The 25424-nt window shown below is 37.3% G+C and overlaps 1 protein-coding gene across 1 annotated transcript in view; it reads left to right on the plus strand.

The window, feature by feature from the left end:
- The window catches only part of NETO2 (neuropilin and tolloid like 2), a 67928-nt gene that overhangs the window by 34844 nt on the left and 7660 nt on the right, over nucleotides 1–25424 (plus strand). Inside the window, exon 7 of the mRNA XM_029237096.1 lies at nucleotides 8902–9130. Coding sequence (XP_029092929.1) covers nucleotides 8902–9130 — 229 coding nt within the window. The remainder of the gene's footprint in view (nucleotides 1–8901; nucleotides 9131–25424) is intronic.

Consider the following 25424-nt stretch of genomic DNA (forward strand, 5'->3'; position numbering starts at 1 on the left):
TGAACGTTTCTGGGTAGGTTGCCTGATAAAACAAGCAACAGAACTCGGCATTGTCCACAGATTTTTAAGAGGACCCAGAGTTTCAGTGTTATATCCAAAATGTGCGGGATATAATTTTAAAATTACTGGCAATATAAAGAACCAGGGAAATATGATTAATTCTGAAAGGAGAAAGCAGATCCCAACCCTAACAGGACTCAGATGAATTGTAGATTTTATAGCAACAATATAACCATGTTCCATAAGATAAAGATAAACATTCCTGAAATGAGTGAAAAGATAGATTTTTTTTTTTTTTTTCTTTTTGCGGTATGCGGGCCTCTCACTGCTGTGGCCTCTCCCGTTGCGGAGTACAGGCTCCGGACGCGCAGGCTCAGCAGCCATGGCTCACAGGCTCAGCTGCTCCGCGGCATGTGGGATCTTCCTGGACTGGGGCATGAACCCTTGTCCCCTGCATCGGCAGGCGGACTCTCAACCACTGCACCACCAGGGAAGCCTGAAAAGATAGATCTTAGCAGAGAAATAGAAACTATAAAAATGAACCAAGTGAAAATTTTAGAATGGAAAAAATACATCTTAAACTTCTAAAATATATTCACTGTATGGGCCAATAGGAGAGTGGAGATTATAGAGGTCAGTAAGTCAGTAAACTTGAAGGTGACTCAGTAGAAACTACCTAATTTGAAGTACTGAGAAAAAAAGATTGAAAACAAATTATACTAAAGTCTCAGGGACCTGTGGAACAGTTTCTAAAGGCCTAAAATTTATGTCACTTAAGTACCAGAAAGAGAAAAGTTTGTTGTAGAAAAAAAATTCGAAGAAATAACTGCAAAAAAATTGCTGAAAGACAAATTTACAGATTCAAGAAGCATAGCAAACACCAAACAGGATAAAAACAAACATAAAACAAAGCCTACTCATATCAAATCAAGCTACTTGAAACCTAAGATTGAAAGCTTTGAGCTGTGACACAGAAAAATGATGTATTTTGTATAAAGAAACAATTTGAATGACTGTGGATTTCTCTTCCAAAATCATAAAAGCCAAGCATCAAAACCTTTAAGTGCTGAAAAAAGGAACTATGAACTTAAGAATTTTTGTGTGTGTGTGTGCGGTATGCAGGCCTATCACTGTTGTGGCCTCTCCTGTTGCGGAGCACAGGCTCCGGACGTGCAGGCCCAGCGGCCATGGCTCACGGGCCCAGCCACTCCGTGGCATGTGGGATCTTCCCGGACCGGGACATGAACCCGTGTTCCCTGCATTGGCAGGCGGACTCTCAACCACTGCACCACCAGGGAAGCCCTGAACTTAAGAATTTTATGTCCAGCAAAAATATCCTTTCAGGAATGAGGGCAAAGTAAGTACATACCCTAATAAAAACAAAGAATTCATTTCCTGCAGACCTGCTATAAAAAAAATGCTAAAGAAGTTCTTTAGATAAAAGAGAAATGGCACTAGAAAGAATCTTGGAATTTCATGAAAGGGTACAGAAATGGTAAATATCTGGATGCATATAAACCATTTTACCAACGTCAGGAACAAAACAGAGGACCTCGCTATAGACCCTCCAGTAAAACAATGGACCTTTCTGTGCCCCAAAATCAGATGACTCAAACGAACTGGACAAATTCCTTAAAAACCACAAGCTGCCCAAACACATCTAAGAAGAAATATGTAACCTGAATGGCCATATATTTATGAAATAAATTGAATTCATAGTTAAAAACCTTCTTACAAAGAAAGCTCCTAAATGGATACACTGACAAATTACAACAAACATTTAAAGGGGAAATAATGCCAGTTCTTTGCAATCTCTTCCAGGAAGTACAAGGGGAGGAACACTTCTAAACTCAAGACAAGCATCACCCTGATACCACCGAACACATTATAAGGAAATTACTGATCAATATTCCCCCTGTGAGGTTTTGCTCTGTAATAAGAAATATATATATATTTGGTCTTCATGCACATTTCTGGCTCAGAGCTCGCAAAACCCTTGGAATTTCCTGAGTGATAAGAGCAATGAGAGCATCTATTGTTACAATATTTGGTCTCTTGTCCCCAGTTCCTGAAAATGTTTCAGTGCCATAAAGTTGATATGGGTGTCTTGTTATTCATAACAAGCCCCTTTCAACCACAAGTGAGTTTATGTTAATGAGGTGACTTCTGGAAATCCCCAAGAGTTGGAGGCTTATTACCAGGGTAACAAATAATCTAGTAAGTAAACTGGTTTTCTGAGTCCTGTAAGCCACCTAGCAAATTAAAGGAACCCAAGAATGAGATCTTAGGAACGTCAGATTTATAGCCAGTCAGTCAGAATCATGTGACAACCTGGACTCGTGTTTGGCATCTGAAGTGGAGGCCAGTCCCCTGGGAGCCCTCAACCTTCAGAATCGGATGCTGTCTCTGGGTAGATGGTGTCATAATTGAGTTCAATTGTAGGACACCCAGCTGATGTTTGAGAATTACTGGTGGTGGGGGGGGGCAAAGAAGACACACATGTTGGAATTGGTATCATAATTGTTATTCCAGAAAATAGTTGCAGGGGACTTCCCTGGTGGTCCAGTGGTTAAGACTTTGCCTTCCAATGCATGGGGTGCAGGTTTGATCCCTGGTCGGGGAGCTAAGATCCCACGTGTCTTGCAGCCAAAAAAACAAAACATAAAGCAGAAGCAATATTGTAACAAATTCAATAAAGACTTTAAAAATGGTCCACGTCAAAAAAATTTTTTGATAAGAAAATAGATGCAAAAATCCTTCAAGTATTAGCCAGTCTAATCCAGCAATATATGAAAAGTATAATACACTTAAATAATCACAGCCAAGTGTGGTTTATCCCAGGAATGCAAGGCCAATTCAACATTTGAAAAATCAATGTAATTCATTATCTAAATTAAGAAGGAAAGCTACATGATTATCTCAATCTTAAAAACTCAACACCCAGGGGCTTCCTTGGTGGCGCAGTGGTTGAGAGTCCATCTGCCGATGCAGGGGACACGGATTCATGCCCCGGTCCGAGAGGATCCCACATGCCACGGAGCAGCTGGGCCCGTGAGCCATGGCCGCTGAGCCTGCGCATCCGGAGCCTGTGCTCCGCAACGGGAGAGGCCGCAGCGGTGAAAGGCCTGCATACTGCAAAAAAAAAAAAAATTGAACTATACTTATATCTTAATATCTTACATAAAAACAAGTATATTGCAAAACTTTTAGAAGAAAACATAGGCAAAATCTCTGACTTTGGGTTAGGGAAAGAGTTCTTAGGTATAACATCAAAGGAGAATCCATAAAAGAAAATCTTATAAATTGGACTTCATTAAAATTAAAGATTTTTCTCTGTGAAGGACATTGTTGAGTGAAAAAAAAAGGCACTAAGAGAAAATATTTGTAAATCATTTGTCAAAAGACTTCTTTAACCCAGAACTCAAAACGCAACCATAAGAAAAGTACCCAGTTTAAAAATGGGCAGAAGGTTGGAACAGACACCTCACCAAAGAAGATTTAGACATTTCAAAACTGCAAATTAAAACCACAGTGGGATAGCTCTATACCTCTATTAAAATAACTAATTTTTAAAAACAATACCAGCTGCTGGGAACTATGTAGAGCAACTGGGAATCTAATAACATTCCTGGTAGGAATGCAAAATGATATAGCCATTTTGGAAAACAGCTTGATGGTTTCCTATAAAGTTACCATGTTATTCAGCAGTCTCCTGACTGGGTACCCAGGAGAAGGAAAAATATGTTTACACACAAAGAACATGAATGTGAATGTTTATGGTAGCTTTATCCATAATGAACAAAAACTGGGAACAGTTTTAAGTGTTCCTCAGTTGTTAATAAGGTTTGGTACATCTATGTAGTGAAATGTATTCGGGAATAAAAAGAGCCGAACTATTGGTGATGCAGTAGCATAGAAGAATCTCAAATGCATTGTGCTAATCAAAGAATCCAGACTCAGAACACTGTGATTTTATTTGTATAAAATTTTTACTTAGGACTTCCCTGGTGGTCCAGTGGTTAAGAATCTGTCTGCCAATGCAGGGGACATGGGTTTGATCCCTGGTCCGGGAAGATCCCACATGCCGCAGGGCAACTAAGCCTGTGTGCCACAACTACTGAGCCTGTGCTCTAGAGCCCACGAGCCACTACTGAGCCCACACGCCACAACTACTGAAGCCTGTGCACTCTGGGGCCCACAACAAGAGAAGCCATCGCGATGAGAAGCCCACGCATCGCAACGAAGAGTAGCCCCTGCTCGCCGCAACTAGAGAAAAGCCCATGTGCAGCAATGAAGACCCAGCACAGCCAAAAAAAAATTTTTTTATTTATATGGGAAAGGTGGAACGACAGCAAAAGGTCATTGGTTGCCAGGAAACAAGATTGAAGATGGATTTTGACTGCTGAGGAGCAGCAGGAGGGAATTTGGGGGGTGATGGAACTTCTTGATTATGGTGGCTGTCGCTTGACTCTGCATTTGTCAGAGGATTTTATTATATATTACTTGAGACTTGACTGAATGTCTTGTGACCAAGTGTCAGCAAGGATTGAGGAACTGAAATTCTCTTAACTTACTTTGAAAGAATAAATTGCTACAGCCACCTTGGAAAGTCATTTGGTATGCTCAGGTAAAGCTGAAAATTGTTACTTCCTACAATACAGCAACCCTGCTTCTAGATAAATACCCAGATACTCATCATATGAGAGCATAACGAGAATACAAGAATGTTTACAGCAGTGTTTAATATTTTAAAAAGTGGAAGCAAGCTAAATGTCCAAAAGGAAAATGGATAGTGACTCATTTCTACAGTTGATCCAAGATTTTAAAATATACAAAAAAGTAAATAAAATATACAAAAAATACTATATATTTTTATAGATACATAAATTTAAAAATCTAAAACTGTACATAGGAATTATAAAAATTATACTTAGGATGGGATGTGTAGGAAAGATAATGGGAACATAGAAGGCTTTAGCTGTACAGTTGACACTTGAACAACACAGGGGATAGGGCTACCGACCTGCTTGCAGTTGAAATTCTGAGTATAACTTTATAGTCAGCCCTCTGTATCTGAGGTTCCGCATCCTCAAATTCAACCAACTACAGACTGTGTAGTACTGTAGTATATATTTATTGAATAAAATCCATATAAGTGGACCTGCACAGTTCAAACCCACGTTGTTCAAGGGTCAGTTGTACACAGAATTGAACACAGGTTCACTTATATACTGATTTTTTTCAATAAATATTATAGGACTACACAATCTGCAGTTGGTTGGATCTATAGATGCAGAAGCACAAATACAGAGGGCTGACTATGGGACTTGAGCATCTGCAGATTTTGGTATCCAGATCAGGTCCTTTCTAGGACCAGTTCCCCATGGATACTGAGGGATGAATGTACAGAGGTGGGGGGTTTTGACCATATTTAATAGTTAAGTATTTAAATGCTTAAGTGAAATTAATACTTTAGATCTTGCTCTTTCTTGAAATACTTCATGAAGAAATGATTCTATATGCGTAAGTTTTTTAGGAGTGTGACCTAGAATGTTGAATAGTGGAGAATGTTACTTTTTATTAATAAAAGTAAGTCGATTTTTTAAAGTTAACATAAAAAGTACTGTTCACAGTTGACATGGAAAGTGGATCAAGGGACTTCCCTGGTGGTGCAGTGGTTAAGAATCTGCCTGCCAGTGCAGGGGACACGGGTCGAGCCCTGGTCTGGGAAGATCCCACATGCCACAGAGCAACTAAGCCCGTGTGCCACAACTACTGAGCCTGCGCTCTAGAGCCCACAAGCCACAATTACTGAGCCCGCATGTTCTAGGGCCCGTGAGCCACAACTGCTGAGCCTGTGTGCCACAACTACTGAAGCCCACACACCTAGAGCCTGTGCTCTGCAACAAGAGAAGCCACTGCAGTGAGAAGCCCTCGCACCGCAACGAAGAGTAGCCCCTGCTCACTGCAACTAGAGGATGCCCACGTGCTGCAACGAAGACCCAATGCAGCCAAAAATAAATAAATTTATTTTGTAAAAAGTGGGTCAGATTTTTTAAATTGTGTTAAATAAGAAAGTAAGCAGATGATTTTATTTGAGTACTTTAAAAGAAAAAATATGAAAGACCACCATAACCCTTGAGTACTCAAAATGGGGTAAAGTACTTAATGGGTGATGTTGAAGAAATATTCACTTATATATACAAAAGAAGTCATTGGTGTTGAGTATGTAAGTAGTGTTTTAGTCTGTTTTTATCAGTGGCCTTTCCATAAAAATAACAGCTTTCTGAGGATTTCATTGCATTTCTTTTGGGGGCTCTAGTAAAAAGCGTTTTTTTCCCCACTGGAGTTACGAACCAATTGAGAACATGAAGATTCAGACTAGCCCCTTTATTACACTAAAGGCTAGGGGAAGCAACTTAGTGAGAGAATCAAACTAGACTTGCTTATTCCCGACCCACTAGGTGCACCTCCTACCTCAGTCTAGACTGGACCGTCCCATCCAGGGAAAGTGCATTTGCAGAAGAGACCCACTTACCCAGGTCACTGTTTCTCGTACTCGCTGGTCCAGGGAAAGAGGGGAGGAAAAAGGGACCAAATTCCCCCCCATCCAAGTGACTCTCTCCACTTCCCTGGGGAGGGTATAGGAGTGGGTAAGAGGCCAAGAGTGTTTATGTTTACTAAAAGATCTCGTCTCCTGTAATTTAGGTGAGAGAAGAGTAGTTTGTGTACCCCTTCACCCATTGCAATTGGTCAGCCTCATATTGTTAGAAATATTTTCTGAAGATCAGTTGAATTAAACTATTAACCAGTATTTAACTGTATTCACAATAGAAAAGAATGTCATTCTTGTCATATGACTTGCCTTAAAACCTTGACTTTTAAAAGTTATATATTTAAAGAGCATTTACTATGGCCTTATACAAGTACCATGTTTCTTCAGTTAAAAAAAAAAAAAAAGTAAATACTTCAGACTTCCTGATTATTTTCCTGGTATTTAGCTCTACCAAACTAGGTTTTATAAACCTAGTCACTTTTTCATTAATTGCTGTCAGCAAGAATTGTACTGGATAGAATTAGCATGTGATACGCTCATTAGAAGACCGTACAATCTAATGGAGAAGACAAATAATTACAGTAGTAGTGATACTGCCAGAGAACCATGGGCAGTATGTTTTGGTTATATGAATGATGAAGAAAGTAATGAAAACAAATGATATATTTTAAGCAAACACATTGCTTCTGTGTTAAAATATATTTTTGGAGGTTTTATGAAATTTTGAAATGGAAATCCATTACTGGTGATTTTCCACCAGTCTCTTGAAAGTGGCTAATTGGTCATTTCAAATAAGCCAAAGTTACTAGTCAAAATTTAACTCTGAGCTGTATTTTTGAGTTTTTGTTCTTAGTTTTATGTCCTCAAGGTATTTTAGGGGGAAAAATATCTGACATTTTTGTTTTATGAAGCCCTTTAAAATAAAGAATGGGTGTGGCATCATACTACTACCTCCAGGATAGCAACCAGCAGGTGAATACCCACTAGATGTCTCCAAAGGCAATCAAAGAAGTCTTCATTCTTCATTCACTAAAATATTATTTTAATTGTAGAGTTACCTATGAACAAGTAGAGCCAAAAGGTGAACTGTGTATGAGAGAGTATGTGTGTGTGTGTGCCTGCACACATAGAAGGCATCCCAGGGAATGGGAAGAACGTACAGTTTAAGAGTCAGAGCAACCTAGGTTCAAATCCTCGCCCTAAGTAACCTTGGGCAAGTTCCTTAATCCCTGTGAGCCTTAATTTCCTTCCAGCCCATAAAGAATAATACCTATTTCATTCTGTTCTTTTGGAGATTATGCTCAAGGTCTTTCTAAGCCTACAATCTAATGGAACTCTTCAAATAAGAATGGGTCAGGCACATTTTAAGAATAACTTAGTGCCAGGTAGCAAGCTGCCTATAAAATTTGAGGAAGGGGGATACTAAGCAAAATAGAAAACTATAATAGTGCGTATTTTGAAACTCCAGTTTAAATCTTTCTGACTGAAAATATAGAAATTGTTAATTTATGGAGTAAAATCTTAAAACCGCTTAAATGTGCAACAGTGAGATAGTGGGTAAATAAATGACAAGACATGGGAATGATTACAGTTATGAAGAGTATAGGTAAGTTTTGATGTGTTACAGCAAAAGCAGGATGTGTGTATCTTACAATTAAACTTAGGTTTTGAAAATGTGAAGAACGACTTCCCTGGTGGTGCAGTGGTTAAGAATCCACCTGCCAATGCAGGGGACATGGGTTCGATCCCTGGTGCGGGAAGATCCCACATGCCGCGGAGCAACTAAGCCCGTGCACCACAACTGCTGAAGCCCGCACACCTAGAGCCCATGCTCCGCAACAAGAGAAGCCACCAGAATGAGAAGCATGGGCCCTGCAACGAGAGTAGCCCCTGCTCGCCACAACTAGAGAAATCGCGCGCAGCAACGAAGACCCAACACAGCCAAAAATAAATTTTTTTTTAGATGTGAAGAAAAAAAAGTTTATCACAATAATTGTTAGAGTAATAGAATTATGTTTCTTTTATTTTCCCAGTTTCTCAGTACCACGAGTTTGCTTTTATAACAAGGAAAACATGTAAGATAGTCATGGAGCAAAAAATTTCTCTTTACAGACACAACACAAACTAGGTTCCTTAATGCTTGGTTTCATTATTAAGACAACCAAAGAAACAGACCATTAGTCTTAGTTCTTTTACCTACTTAGGCATCATCCTTTTAGCTATTGTTTTTCTGTCAGGTGTTAAAACTCAATGCAGTTTTAACTTACATATTGATTGGATAATAGAACTAGAAAATTTAATGTATCTTTTTAAAAGCACTGTTTTTCTTTGTTTTCATGTTACAGATTTATTTGAGGTTCCTAGATTATCAGATGGAGCACTCAAATGAATGCAAGAGAAATTTCGTTGCAGTCTACGATGGGAGCAGTTCTATTGAAAATCTGAAGGCCAAGTTTTGCAGCACTGTGGCCAACGATGTAATGCTTAAAACAGGAGTTGGGGTGATACGGATGTGGGCTGATGAAGGTAGTCGGCTTAGCAGGTTCAGAATGCTCTTTACTTCCTTTGTGGAGCGTAAGTAAATAATTCCTATAGCATTGAGATCTTTTACTTAATCATTTATTCAGAATACAATTACGGAGCATTTCCTTTAGACAAAGACTGCTAGTCACAGAATGTAGAAGTAACTAGGTCTTAGTATGTATTCTTAAGGAACTGTCAGGCGTGAAAAAAGACATGGTAATGCATAAGTTGAAACACAACCTATTATAAAGATATAAACATGATAGTGCAAAAAGTGGAGACTTCTCAAGATTTTCAAAATTGAAAATAATTATCAGTAGTATGAATTCAGCTTGGTGAATAATGTGAATCCACCAAACCATGTTCCCCAAAGATTTAGATCGACTGTTTCTTTTAAAACTTTTAAAGTAATTTTAAGCTTATAGAAAGTTGTAAAAATAGTAGAGTTCTCCTGTGCCCTTCACTCAGATTCCCTTAATGTTAACATCTTACAAAACCGTTGGAAAACTGAATATTAACACTGATGGAATATTATTAACCAATATAGAGATCTTACTGAGAAATCAGTAGTTTTCCCATTAATGTCCTTTTCTGATTCAAGATCCCACATTGCCTTTAATTGTCATGTCTCCTTTAGTCTCTTCCATTTGTGACACTTCCTCAGTCTTTTAATGACCTGGATGCATTTGAAGAGCACTGGCCAGCTACTTAGAATGCCCATTGATTTAGGTTTGTCCGATGTTCTCTCATGGATTCAATTGAGGTTATGCATTTCTGTCAAGAATACCATAGAAATCACATTCCACCTTTCTCAGTACATCATACCAATGAGATAGGGTACGTAATGTGGTTTGCCTTACACTAACTTGGATCACTTCCTTAAGGTACTGTCTGCCACATTTCTCCACTATAAATAATAATTTTTCCTTTCTAATTAATAAGTTTCTTTGAGAGTATGCAAATATCCTTTTGCTCACTAGTTTTAGCATCTGTTAATGATTTCTACCTGTAATAGTTATTGCTGTAGTATTTACCTAATCGTGGTTTTCTGTTTCCATCATTCCTTCTACACTTAATTATAATTCTGTGAAGAAGAGCTGTTCTTTTTCCTTCATTGATTTATTCAGTTATTTGTGTCGGTATGAGCTCATTTTACTCTATTATTTTATATATAATATATATATGTTACTCTGTAATAAAAGTTACTTTATTGCTCAAAGTCCCGGCTTTGGCCATTGGGAGCTCCTTCAGGTTGCCTCCTGTACGCTTTGGATAATAAGCCCATTATTTTTTTTAATCACTTCCTTACTTTCTGTTCCGCAGGCTGAACCAGGCTCAACTTGTGTTTTCCTTGCCCAAGCCTTAGAACCAACCATGTTTCCAAAAAGCCCTTTCCTTCTCTTCTAGTGAGAAATCTGGCTCTAATTATCCATGGTATATTTATTTGTTCAATCCTAGGATACACATAAAGTAATTTTAGGATTGCTAACCCATATCCCTGTTAGAAATTTCCTAACAGAGTACACTATTTGTGTGCAGTTCTTTTTATCTTGAGCCATGCTGTCAAAATATGATGTTCCATTTACTTGGGTTAGTTGTCTTCCTCTCTCCTTTGCGTGTGGTTCATCTGTAGTACACTTAGGTTCATTTGTGACTGTTGTGACTGTTTATATTTTGTTCTGTGTCCCCCCCACCCTCATCATGGTTACTTTAAATTGTTTTTATTTTCAGAGTACCTGGAATATTGCCATTATTCAAAGAGAGCTCTACAAAAAGATACACTCAAATATTGTTCCTTTCTCACCTCTCCTGTGCCAGTCCCACCCCCAATTCTTTGCACTCCATTCCTACCAACTCTCTGCTGGTAACTAATCACATTAGTCCCTGGTGTATCCATCATGCATTTCTTTTTACACAAAAGAGCTGATACATGTGTATTTTCTCATAGCTTCTTTTTTCTTACATGACAAGCATATTATACTCTTTGCACTTTGCTTCTTTCACTTAACAGTATATCCTGGAAATCACTCCATATCAGTTCATAGAGATCATCTTTATTATTTACAACTCCATAGTTATTGGGTTGGCCAAAAAGTGCCTTTGGTTTTTAAGTAAAAATAAAAGACATATTTTTCATTTTCACCAAGAACTTTATTGAACAACATATTCATCCTTTTGTTCCACTACCTTCTGCCATTTTTCAGGCAACTTCATAATTCCATCTTCCCAAAATTTTTATCTTTTTGAGCAAAGAACTGTACCTGCTGCCTTTTACAGTCTTCCAGGGAATTGAAAGTTTTTCTATTAAGAGAATTTTGTAAAGACCTAAATAAATGGAAATCCGAAGGTGCAATGTCTGATGAATGCGGTGGATGAATCAGAACTTCCTAGCCAGGCTGTAACAGTTTTTGCCTGGTCTTCAAAGAAACACGCGGCCTTGCGTTATCCTGATGGAAGATTATGCATTTTCTGTTGACTAATTCTGGATGCTTTTCGTCGAGTGCTGCTTTCATTTGCTCTAATTGGGAGCAGTACTTGTTGGAATTAATGGCTTGGTTTTCTGGAAGAAGTTCATAATAGAGGACTCCCTTCCAATCCTACCATATACTCAACATCACCCTCTTTGGATGAAGACCAGCCTTTGCTGTGGTTGGTAGTGGTTCATTTCTCTTGCCCCACGATCTCTTCTGTTCTACATTATTGTGCAGTATCCACTTTTCATCACCCATCACAATTTGTTTTAAAAACGGAACGTTTTCATTACATTCAAGTACAGAATCACGTGGAAATACAGTCAAGAAGGGTTTTTTCGCTTAGCTTATGTAGAACCCAAATGTCAAAGAAATTAACATAACCAGGCTGGTGCAAATGATATTCAGTGCTTGATTTAGATATTTTGAATATGTTGGCTATCTCCCGCGTTGTATAACATTGATTGTTCTCAGTTAATCTCTCAATTTGATCACTACAACTGGTCTACCGACTGTGGAGCATCGTCCAGTGAGAAATCTCCAGCACAAAACTTCACAAACCGCTTTTGACATGTTCGATCAGTCACAGCACCTTCTCCATACACTGGCACAAATCTTTTTTTGCGTTTCAGTTGCGTTTTTACATTTCTTGAAATAATAAAGCATAATATGCCGAAAATGTTGCTTTTTTTCTTTCATCTTCAATATTAAAATGGCTACACAAAAATTCACCAATTTTGTTAAGTCTTTTTTTAAATGCACACTGATATGACAGCTGTCACAATCTAACAATACAGAAAAAAAATGAACCTTTTGGCCAACCCTGTAGTACATTGTATGTACATATTTTATTCAGCCTTTCAGTTTATGGGCATATGGGTTATTTACAGTATTTTGCAATTACAAGCATACTGTTACAATGAATAATGTTATGCATATGTATTTTCATATTCTTGGAGGTATATCCTCTGGATAGATTCCTAGAAGTGGGATTACTGATGTAAAAGGATGTAAATCTTTCATAGTTTGCCAAATACCCTTCCAGAATGGTTGTATATTTTTTTAAGTTATGATAAAATGCACCCTCAGCCATTTTTAAGTGTACAATTCAGTGGCACTAAGTACATTCACAACATCATACAACCATCACCACTAACCATCTCTGGAACTTATGTAACATCCCAAATTGAGACTCCATACCCATTAAATAATAATTCCCATGCCCCTATTCCCCCACCCCCAGGTAACCTCTAGTCTGCTTTCTATCTCCATGAATTTCCCTATTCTGGGTACCTCATATAAATGGAATATTTGTCCTTTTGTATCTGACTTATTTTACTTAGCATAACGTTTCTAATAATTTCAGTCCTTTTCAAGGCTGAATAATATTCCATATGCGTATAATACCACATTTTTGTTTATCCTTTCATCTGTTGATGAACAATTGAGTTGTTTCTACTTTTAGGCTATTATGAATAAAGCTGCTGTGAACATTAGTATACAGTTACCTCTTTGAATCTCTGCTTTCAGTTCTTCGCTGTATATACTATGCCTAGAAGTAGAATTGCTAGATCGTATGGATATTCTATATTTAAATTTTTAAGGACCACCAACCGTTTTCACAGCTGTGCCATTTTACATTCCCTCCAGCAATGCAGCAGGGTTGGTCCCCATCCTCACCAAAACTTTATTTTTTGTTTTTTTGATAATAACCATCCTAATGGCTATAAAGTGTGATTTTTTTTTCATTGTGATTCCAATTTGTATTTCCCTAATGATGAGTGATGTTGAGCATCTTTTCACCCTTCTTGGCCACTTGTATACCTTCTTTGATGAAATGTCTACAGGCATACATCATTTTATTGCACTTCACAGATACTACAGTTTCTACACGTTGAAGGTCTGTGGGTACCCTGCATTGAGCAAGTCTATCAATGCCGTTTTTTCAACAGCATTTTCTCACTTCATGTTTCTGTGTTACATTTTAGTAATTCTCATAACATTACAAACTTTTTCATTATTATGTTTATTATGGTGATCTGTGATCAGTGATCTTTGATGTTACTGTTGCAAAAAGATTATGACTTGCTAAAGGATCAGATTAGCATTTTTAGCAATAAAATATTTCTAATTAAGGTATGTACATTGTTTTCTTAGACATAATGTTATTACATAGTATAATACAGCATAGTGTAAAAATAACTTTTATATGCAGTGGGAAACCAAAAACTTAATATAACTCGCTTTATTGCAATATTTGCTTTATTGTGATGGTCTGGAAGTGTGGTATGCCTGTATTTAGTCCTTTACTCAGTTTTTGACTTGGTGGTTGTTTTTTTGTTAAGTTGTAGAAGTTCTTTATGTATTCTGATTATTAATCTCTCATCAGATACATGATTAGCAAGTATTTTTTCACATTCTGTGCATTATCTTTTCACTGTCTTGATTGTGTACTTTGAGATACAAAAGTTTGATGTAGTTTGTCTATTTTTTCTTTTTTTGTCTGTGCTTTGAGTGTCATAATCCAGAAATCATTGCCAAAGACAACGTTATGAAGCTTCTCCTCTATGTTTTTTAATTTGGTAACAATTTTTTATTGATTTATAACATATGTTTCATGTGTACAGTGTTATATTTTGATTTCTGTATACCCTACAGCATGCTCAGCACCAAAGTTTAGTTTCCATCTGTCACCATACAGTTGACCCCCTTTACCCATTTGCCCTCCCCACCCCCCATTAACTACTACTCTGTTCTCTGTATCTGTGGGTTTGGTTTGGTTTGGTTTGATCTGTTCTTTGTGTGTTTCTTTGTTTCTTTGTTTTTAATCCACATATGAGTGAAATCATATGGTATTTGTCTTTCTTCATCTGACTTATTTCACTTAGCATAATACCCTCAAGGTCTATCCATGTTGTTGCAAATGTTAAGATTTCATCTTTTTTATGGTTGAGTAGTATTCAATTGAATATATATATATATATATATATGCCACATCTTCTTTATCCATTCATCCATCAGTAGGGCTTTAGGTTCTTTCCATATCTTGGCTATTGTAAATAATGACGTGATGAACACAGGTGCATAAATCTTTTCAAATTAGTCTTATTCTTTGGATAAATACCCAGAAGTGGAATAGCTGGATCATATGGTAGTTCTGGTTCTTAATTTTTTGACAAATCTCCATACTTTTTTCCATAATGGCTGCAACAATTTACATTTCTTCCAACACTGTATGAGGGTTCCCTTTTCGTCACATCCTCTCTAACATTTATTATCTCTTGTCTTTTTGCTAATAGCCATTCTGATTGGTGTGAGTGATATCTCATTGTTTTGATTTGCATTTCCCTAATTAGTAATGTTGAGCATTTTTTCATGTACCTGTTGGCCATTTGTATATCTTCTTTGGGAAAATGTCTGTTCAATACCTCTGCCCATTTTTTTAATCCAGTTGTTTGTTTTTTGTTGTTGAGTTGTATGAGTTATTTCTATTATTTTGGATATTAACCCCTTCTTGGATATATGATTTGCAAATATCTTCTATTCAGTAAGTTGTATTTTCATGTTGTTGATGGTTTTCTCTCCTGTACAAAAGCTTTTAAGCTTTTTAGTTTGATTTAGTCTCACTTTATATATATATATATATATATATATATATATTTTTTTTTTTTTAAGGTACGTGGGCCTCTCACTGCTGTGGCCTCTCCCGTCGCGGAGCACAGGCTCCAGACGTGCAGGCTCAGCAGCCATGGCTCACGGGCCCAGCCGCTCCGCGGCTTGTGGGATCCTCCTGGACCGGGGCACGAACCCGTGTCCCCTGCATCAGCAGGCGGACTCTCAACCACTGCGCCACCAGGGAAGCCCTCACTTTATATTTTTGCTTTTATTTCCCTTACCTGAGGAGACATACCCAGAAAAACGTTGCTAAGACCAAGATCAAAGAGTGTACTGCTTATTTTCATCAAGGAGTTTTATGGTTTCAGGTCTTACATTCAAGTATTTAATCCATTTGGAGTTGATTTGTGTGTGTGGTGTGAGGTAGTGGTCTAGTTTCATTCTTTTGCATGTGGCTGTCCAGTTTACCCAGTGCCATTTATTGAAGAGACTATTCTTTCTCCATTGTGTGGTCTTTGCTTCTATGTTGTAAATTACTTGTTCATATGTGTGTGGGTTTATTTCTGGGCTCTCAGTTCTGTTCCATTAATCTCTGTGTCTGTTTTCTACAAGTAACATGCTATTTTGAATACTACAGCTTTGTAATATAATTTGAAATCAGGGAGTGTGACACCTCCAGTTGTTCTTTTTTCTCAGCATAGCTTTGACTATTCAGGGTCTTCTATGTTTCCATATAAATTTTAGAATTTTTTGTTCTGTTTCTGTGAAAATGTTCTTGGGGCATTTGATAGGGATTGCAGTGAATCTGTAGCTTGCTTTATGTAATGTGGACATTTTAACAATATTAATTCTTCCAGTCCATGAGCACAGAATATATTTCCATTTATTTGTGTCTTCAGTTTCTTTCAACAGGTCTTATGGTTTTCACTGTAGAGGTCTTACACCTCCTTAGTTAAGTTTACGCTTAAGTATTATATTCTTTTTGTTGTGATTGTAAATGGGATTCTTTTCTTAACTGCTCTGTTAGTTTGTTATTAGTGTATAGAAATGCACCAGATGGTTGAATATTAATTTTATACCCTGCAACTTCACTATATTCATTTATTATTTCCAAAAGTTTTTTGGTGAATTTTTAAAAATATATATTTTTTTATTTGGTTGCACTGGGTCTTAGTTGTGGCTTGCCAGCTCCTTAATTGCAGCATGCATGTGGGATCTAGTTCCCTGACCAGGGATCGAACGCAGGCCCCATGCTTGGGAGCGTGGAGTCTTAACCCCTGTGCCACCAGGGAAGTCCCTGAATTTTATTTATTTATTTGTTTGGCTGCATTGGGTCTTCGTTGCTGTATGTGGGCTTTCTCTAGTTGCGGTGAGCAGGGGCTACTCTTCGTTGAGGTGCATGGACTTATTGCCGTGGCTTCCCTTGTTGCGGAGCATGGACTCTAGGCACACGGGCTTCAGTAGTTGCAGCATGCGGGCTCAGTAGTTGTGGCACATGGGCCCTAGAGCATATGGGCTCAGTAGTTGTGACTTATGGGCTCTAGAGTGCACGGGCCTCAGTAGTTGCAGTGCATGGGCTCTAGGGCATGTGGGTTTCAGTAGTTGTGGCGCGTGGGCTCAGTAGTTGTGGCTCATGGGCTCTAGAGTGCAGGCTCAGTAGTTGTGGTGCACGGGCTTAGTTGCTCTACGGCATGTGGGATCTTCCCAGACCAGGGCTCGAACCCATGTCCCCTGCATTGGCAGGTGGATTCTTAACCACTGTGCCACCAGGGAAGTCCCTAGTGAATTTTTTGGAGTATTCTATACATAAAATCATGTCATCCACAAATAGTTACAGTTTTACCTCTTCTTTTCCAATATGGATACGTTTTATTTCTTTTTCTTGACTAATTGCTCTGGCTAGGACTTCCAATACTATGTTGAATAGGAGTAGCAAGATTGGGCATCCTTGCCTTGTTCCTGATATTAGAGGAGTAGCTTTAAGTTTTCATCATTGAGCATGATGTTAGATGTGCATTTGTCATATATGGCCTTTATTATGTTTTCGGTACATGCCTTCTGTACCTATTTTATTGAGAGATTTTTGTCATAAATGGGTATTAAATCTTGTCAGATGCTTCTTCTTCTATTGAGATAATCATGGTTTTTATCCTTCATTTTGTTCATGAGGTGTATCACATTGATTAATTTATGGATGCATCCCTAGGGTAAATCCCACTTGATCATGGTATATGATCCTTTTAATGTATGGTTTGCTAACATTTTATTGAGTATTTTTGCATCTGTGTTCATCAGAGATGAACCTATAATTTTTTTGTGGTGTCCTTGCCTGGTTTTGATATCAGGGTAATGCTGACCTAGTAGAATGAGTAGGAAGTATTCCCTCTTCTTTAATTTGTTAGAAGAGATTGAGAGATAGGTATTAAATCTTTGAATGATTGGTAGAATTCACATTGTAAAGCCATCTCGTCCTGGACTTCTGTTTTGGGGGAATTTTTGTTTACTTTTTCAACCACTTTACTGGAGATGAGTCTATTAAAATTTTCTATTTCTTTATGGTTCAGTCTTGGAAGGTTGGATATTCTAAGAATTTGTCCGTTTCTTCTAGGTTGTCCAATTTGTTGTCATACAGCTATTCATAATATTCTCTTATAATCCTTTATATTTCTGTGGTATCCTTGTTATTTCTCCTTTTATCAGAGTCTTCTCTCTTTTTTTCGTAGTCTAGCAAACAGTTTGTCAATTTTATCTTTTCAAAGGACAAGCTGTTAGTTTCATTGATCTTTTCTATTGTCTTTTTGGTCTCTGTTTCACTTATTTCTGCTTTGATCTTCATTAGTTCTTTCCTTCTGCTGACTTTGGGCTTTGGTCATTCTTCTTTTTCTAGTTCCTTTAGATGTAAGTTTAGATTTATTTGAGATTTTTCATGTTTCTCAGGGCAGGCCTGTATCACTATAACCTTCCCTCTTAGTATTGCTTTTGCTGCATCCCTATAGATTTGGTATGTCCTATTTTCATTTTCACTTATTTTCAGGTATTTTTAAATTTTTCCTTTGATTTTTTTGCTGATCTAATTCTTGTTCAATAGCATTTGTTCTTCACAAATTTATGATTTTTCCAGCTTTCTTCTTCTGGTTGATATCTAATTTCATAGTGTTGTGCTCAGAAAAGATACTTGATATGATTTCATTCTTAAATTTGCTGAGATTTGTTTGTGTCCCAACATATGGTCTATCCTTGAGAATATTTCATGTGCACTTGAGAAGAATGCATTTGGATAGAATGTTTTGTACAAATCTATCAAGTCCTTCTGGTGTAACTTTTCATTTACGTGTACTTTTCCTTGTTGACTTTTTGTCTGGATGACCTATCCTTTGATGTATGTGGGGTGTTAAAATCCCCTATTATGGTGTTGCTGTCAGTTTCTCCCTTTAGGTCTGTTAATTGCTTTATATAATTTGGTGCTCCTATGTTAGCATACATATGAATAACTTACATCTTCCTGATGAATTGTCCCCTTTATCATTATATAATGTCCATCTTTGTCTCTTGTTACCTTTTTTGGCTTGAAGTCTGTTTTATCTGATATGAGTATGGCTACACCTGATTTCCATGGCTGTCATTTGCTTGGAGTATCATCTTCTATCCCTTCACTTTGAGCCTATGTTTGTCTTTAAAGCTGAGTGAGTCTCCTGGAGGCAGCATATGGTTGGGTCTTGCTTTTTAATTCGTCCAGCCACTCTGTGCTTTTTGATTGGTGAATTCAGTCCATTTACATTTAGGGTGATTATTGATAAATCAGGACATAGTACTGCCATTTTACTTTTTGTTTTCTGGTTGGTCTGTATCTCCATTGTGGTTTTTTTCCTTGTGTTTTTGTCTGCTATTTTAGTTTGGTCATTTTCTAGTATGTTTTCTCAGTTTCCTCTGTTTTTATGTTTTGTTGTTCCTATAAGGTTTGTATAAAATATCACATAGTTAAAATACTCTTTTTTTCTGTTGATAACATCTTGTTTTCATTTGCCTATATGAGTCCTGACCTTTTCCTTCTCCCCTTTTGTGTTTTAGATGTCCCAATTATTTCTTTTTATGTTGTGAGTTTGTTACCAAATTGAAGTAGCTATAGTTATTTTTACAGTTTTTTTTCCTTTAAGCCTTATGTTATGATCAAGTGTTTAACAACCTATTCTGATACAGAGTTGCAATTTTCTGATTCTATCACCTTACTCAAAGTTTTGTATACTTTTGCCTTTTCATTTCAGGTAGAAGAGTTCCTTTCAACATTTTTGTAAAGCATATCTAGAGTTGATCAACTCCCTTAGGTTTTGTTTGTCTGGGGAAAAGCCTATATTTCTCCTTCATATCTGAATGATAATTTTGCTAGAAAGACTATTCTTGGCTGACAGTTTTTGTCTTTCAATATTTTGAGTGGGTCATAACACCCTCCTGGCCTGTAGAGTTTCTACTGAGAAATCTGCTGATAGCTTGCTTAATGGGGGTTCCTTTGTAGGTTACCATCTTTTTTTCCCTTTGGCTGCCTTTAAAATTCTTTCTTTTTCATTGAGTTTCAACAGTTTTAATATAATGTGTCTTGGAGAAGATCTTTCTGTATTGAGGTAATTAGATGTTCTCTTAGCTTCATGGACTTGTATGTACAGTTCCTTCCCCAGGTTTGGGAAGTTCTCAGCTATTATTTAAATAAACTCTCTGACTCCTTCTCCTTCTGGGATACCCATTATCTTAACGTTGCCCTTCCTAATAGAGTTAGATAGTTCTCATAGAATTTCCTCATTTTTTGGTCTTAATTCTCTCCTTTTCTACCTGTTTCATTTCTAGATTTCTATCTTCGAGCTTCCATATGGTCTGCTCTCTTTCCAGTGCTTTCTTCATCTGATTTATTAAGTTCTTCAACTCCAGAATTTCTGTTTGGTTTTTTTTAGCGTTTCAGTCACTTTGATACAGTATTACCTCTGTTCATTAAGTTTATTCCTGAGTACATTGAGCTGCCTTTCTGAGTTTTCTTGTAGCTGGTTGAGTTTCTTTGTGACGGCTAATTTGGATCCTCTGTCAGATCACATTATTTTGATACTTTAAGTTTGGTTTCTGGAGGACTTTCGTTTTCTTTTTGTGATATGGTGTTACCGTGATTCGTCATTGTGCTTGATGCGTTGTTCCTCTGATCGCACATTTGAAGTAACAAAGCTTTTTCCCCACCCCCCGACTTGATTCTTTTTTTTTTTTTTTAATATTTATTTATTTAGGCTGCACCGGGTCTTAGTTGCAGCACGCAGGACCCTCGTTGCTGCATGTGGGATCTTTTAGTTGCGGCATGCAGGCTTTTTTGCGGACTTCTTAGTTGAGGCATGCGGACTCCGAGTTGCAGCGTGCATGCAGGATCCAGCTCCCTGACCAGGGATCAAACCCGGGCCTCCTGCATTGGGAGTGCAGAGCCTTACCCACTGGACCCCGCCCCCCGCCCCACTTGATTCTAAGGGTTCAACAGGTTAGTAATTTGAGGCCTTTCTTTAGTTTTCCAGTAGGTGGCACTATAACACAAGTTTTTGGTTTCTTTTACTGGAGCTGCCTCCGGTTATACATTTGAGGATCGGCACTTTGTTCGTTGTCATCTTCTTTATTGTCATCGCTTGTGCCTCCAGGGTTGTTGGTGCCTTGCTGCTGTTGGCATCGCCACCTGGGGCACTGAGATTGCGGGCACCTCCACCACGTCCAGGGTCTACTGAGTTGCAGGCTCTGCTACCATGGGAGTAGGGGGAGGGGAAGAAGGGAGCTGGGATTGCAGGTCCCAGTAACTTTGGTTCCCTGTGGCTGCAGGTACCACTGCAGCCAGGAGGCTGGTGTTGTATGGCCGCCTCCCCTGCCGCTACCAGGTTCTCTGGGGTTGCAGGCTCAGCCATAGAAACAAAGTGGCAGAGATCACAGGCAGTGACTCTGCTGTTCCCTGAGTGCTGCCTCCTCTTTGTGTTCCAGTCCACCCACCTTTAGATATACAGATGTCTGCAATTCTCCAGCATCCTGGTCTATTGGGCAGAGTTGAGTTATGGATGTGTTACTGGTTGTAGACTGAAGGGGAGAGACAAAGGGAGCACTTGCACCATCATCTTGCTGACGTCACTCCTTTTCTCTATGTTTTCTTTTAAAAGCTTTATAGTTTTCACTCTTACATTTAGGACTTTGATCCATTTCATGTTAATTTTTAAATATGGTATAAGATAAGGGCCCAGCTTCATTCTTTTGCATGTGAAGATACAGTTTTCCCAGGACCATTTCTTGAAAAGACTGTTCTTTCCCCTTTTAATAGTCTTGTTATCCTTGTCAAAAATCAATTGACTGTAAATATGTGAGGGTTTATTTGAGGGGCTCTTTATTCCGTTGGTCTATTTGTCTATTCTAATGCCAGTACCACCTGTTTTGATTACTGTAGCTTTGTAGTAAGTTTTGAAATTAGGAAGAGTCTTCCAAATTTGTTCTTTTTCAAGACTGTTTTGACTATTCAGTGTCCTTTGAGATTCCATGAATCTTAGAATAAGTTTTTCTATTCTGCAAAAAATACTTTCGGAATTTTGATGGGAATCACAATGAATCTGTGGATTGCTTTGAGTAGTACTGTCGTCTTAACAATATTAAGTCTTCAGTCCATGAACCCAGGATGTCTTCCCATTTATTTGTCTTCTTTAATTCCTTTTAGCAACATTTTGTACTTTTCATCGTACATCTTATATCTCCCTGGTTAAATTTATTCCTAAGAATTTTCTTCTTTTCAATGTGTTGTAAATGTTCCATTTGTTCCTTGTTAGTGTGTAGAGATGTAACTAATTTTTGTTGATTTTGTATCCTACAACTTTGCTAAATTAGTTTATGTGCTCTGAATCTGTGTGTGTGTGTGTGTGTGTGTGTGTGTGTTGTGTGTGTGTGTGTGTGTGTGTGTGGTCTTTTAGGGTTTTCTACTTGTAAGATCATATCATCTGCAAATGGAGATAACTTTATCATTTGGATTTCCAATTTGGATGCTTTTTATTTCCTTTTCTTGCCTAATTGTTCTGGCTAGCACTTCTAGTACACTATATTGAATAGAAGTGAAAGTGGATATTTTTGTCTTGTTCCTAATCTTAGGGAGAAAGCTTTCAACCTTTCACCATTGAGTATGTTACTAGCTGTGGGGTTTTCATATATAGCCTTTATCATGTTGAAGAAGTGTTCTTCTATTCCTACTTTATTGAGTGTTTTTATCATGAAATGGTGTTCAGTTTTGTCAAATGCTTTTTCTGATTCACTTGAGATGATCATGTGGATTTTTCCCCTTCATTTTGTTATTGCAGTGTATTACATTGATTGATTTTTGTATGTTGAACCATCCTTATATCCCACTTGGTTATCATATTAAAGTGTTGCTGAATTCAGTGCCAGTATTTTGTTGAGTATTTTTGCATTGATATTCATAAGTGATATTGGTCTACAGTTTTATTTTCTTCTAGTATCTTTGTCTGGCTTTGATATCAGAGTAATGCTGGCCAATAAGTGAGTAAGAAGTGATCTCTCCTCCAACTTTTTGGAAGAGTTTGAGGATTGGTGTTAATTTTTCTAATGTGTTTGGTAGAATTCACCAGAGAAGCCATCTGGTCCAGGGCTTTTCTTTGTTGAAATGTTTTTGATTACTGATTCAGTCTCCTTGCTAGTTAGAGATCTATTGAGATTCTTTTCTTTTTGTTCAGTTTCAGTAGTTTGTGTGTTTCTAGGAATTTGTCTGTTTCATCTAGGTTAGCCTTTTTTTTTTTGGTATACAAATTGTTCTTAGTATTCTTTTCTAATCCTTTGTATATGTGTAAAATGTACACTAATGTCCCAACTTACATGTCTGATTTTAGTAATTTGAGTCTTTTTAATCTCTTTTTCGTAGTCATTGTATCTAAAAGTCTGCCTATTTTGTTGATCTTTTCAAAGAACCAAGTTTGGTGGTTTTTATTTTCTCTGGTGTCTTTTTTCATCTGTTTTATTTATCTCTGCTCTAATCTTTATTATTTTAATGCTTCTGACAAAGGCATGGAACTTTTAATTTATTTTGCTCTTGTTTTTCTAGTTCTTTAAGTTATTGATTTGAGGTCTTTCTCCCTTTTTTGTCTCCTTTTTTTAGTGTAGGCATTTATAGCTATAAATTTCCTTCTTAGCACTGCTTTTGCTGCCTCCTGTAAGTTTTGGTATGTTGTGTTTTCATTTTCATTTGTCTCAAGGTGTTTTCTAATTTCCCTTGTGATATATTCTTTGACCTATTGGTTGGTTAAGAGTGTGTAGTTTATTTTCCACATATTTGTGAATTTTCCAGTTTTCCTTCTGTTATTGATTTCTAGTTTCATTTCATTGTTATTGGAAAAGACATTTTGTATTATGTCCATCTTTTACAATTAAGATTTTCTTTTTTTTTTTTTTTTTGGCCTAACATATGGTCTGTCCTGGAGAATGTTTGATGCGCACTTGAGAAAAATATATTCTGTTGTTGTTGGGTAGGGTTTTCTATACATGTCTGTTAGGTCCAATCGGTTTATAGTATTGTTCAAGTCCTTTATTTCCTTACTGGTCTTTTTTTTTTTTTGCCATCCTGCTTGGCTTGTGGGATCTTAGTTCCCCGACCAGGGATTGAACCCAGGCCCTTGGCAGTGAGAGTGCGGAGTCCTAACCACTGGACCGCCAGGGAATTCCATCCTTATTGATCTTCTGTGTAGTTTTATTCATTATTGAAAGTGGAGTATTGATGTCTCCAACTGTTATCATAGAACTGTCTAATTTTCCCTTAAATTCTAACAATGTTTGCTTCTTATATTTTGGGACTCTGATTTTTGGCCCATATACATTTATAATTATTATATCTTCTTGGTGAATTGACCCTTTTATCAATGTACAGTGTCCTTTGTCACTTGTAACAGTTTTGACTTAAAGTCTGTTTTTGTCTGATAATAGGCATACCTTGTTTTATTGCACGGCACTTTATTGCGCTTTATAGGTACTGTATTTTTCAAAAGTTGAAGGTTTGTGGCAATCCTGTGTTGAACAAGTCTATTGGCACCATTTTTCTAACATTTGCTCACTTTGTTTGTCTCTGTCATGTTTTGATAATTCTCACAATATTTCAAATATTTTCATTATTATTGCATTTGTTATGGTCATCAGTGATATTTGATGTTACTATTGCAAAAAGACTTGCTCAGATGGTGGTTAGCATTTTTTAGCAATAAAGTGTTTTTTAATTAAGGTATGTACATTGTGTTTTTTAGATATAATGCTACTTGTGCACTTAACAGACTACAGTAAAATGTAAATGTAACTTTTATATGCACTAGGAAACAAAAAAATTCATGTGAGTACTTGAATACCCGCTTCATTGTAGTAGCCTGTAGCCAAACCAGCAATATCTCCAACATGTGCCTGTATTTGTATCACCAGCCCAGCTCTCTTTTGGTAACTATATGTATGGAATATCTTTCTCCATCCTTTTACTTTCAACTTAATTATGTCTCTGGATCTAAAGTGAATCTGTTATAGAATATCATATAGTTGGATCTTGGTTTTTTTAATCTTTTCTGCTAATCTCTGCCTTTTGAGTGGAGAGTTTAATCCATTTACATTTAAAGTAATTACTAATAAGGAAGGACTTCTGCAATTTTGCTGTTTGGTTTCTATATGTCTTAACAGCTTTGTTATCCCTTATTTCCTTCATCACAGCCTTCTTTTGTGCTTGGTTGGCTTTTGTAGTGACACATTTAGATTTCCTTCTGTGCATATCCTTTAGACATCTTCCTTGTGGTTACAATGGGGATTTTGTCTTTTTTTGATTGCCTAAGTCTTTAAAGGTATCTTTACTGTTTTATGAGCATGTGGGAACTTTTTCATATTAAAGGATGTTGTAGCTCATGTGTAGACACACTGACCCAGCTTATAAGTGGAGAAACTTTGAGAACAGATTTTAGAATTCTTCCCTTAAACTCCTGGTAATTCAAGTGAACAGATCCTCACAAGGCAAAATGGTTCACTGCTTTTGTCTCTCCTATAAAAGTACAAGTGACTTGTCAGTATTTCCTAATAATTATTTTGTTGATTTTGCTTATTGTAAGTGCAGATCATATTGCATTAGCTTGACAAAAAACTGCTTTTACACCATCATGTTTTTGACTTGGTTTTGAATGGCCCTTAACTTTAATCTACATTTGGGTAGGGCTGATTAGCCTGTTTAATGGGTTCCTTTCCTCACA

This window comes from Monodon monoceros, unplaced genomic scaffold (assembly GCF_005190385.1).
Source record: "Monodon monoceros isolate NGI ecotype Baffin Bay Population unplaced genomic scaffold, NGI_Narwhal_1 Super_Scaffold_10, whole genome shotgun sequence".
NCBI lineage: Eukaryota > Metazoa > Chordata > Mammalia > Artiodactyla > Monodontidae > Monodon > Monodon monoceros.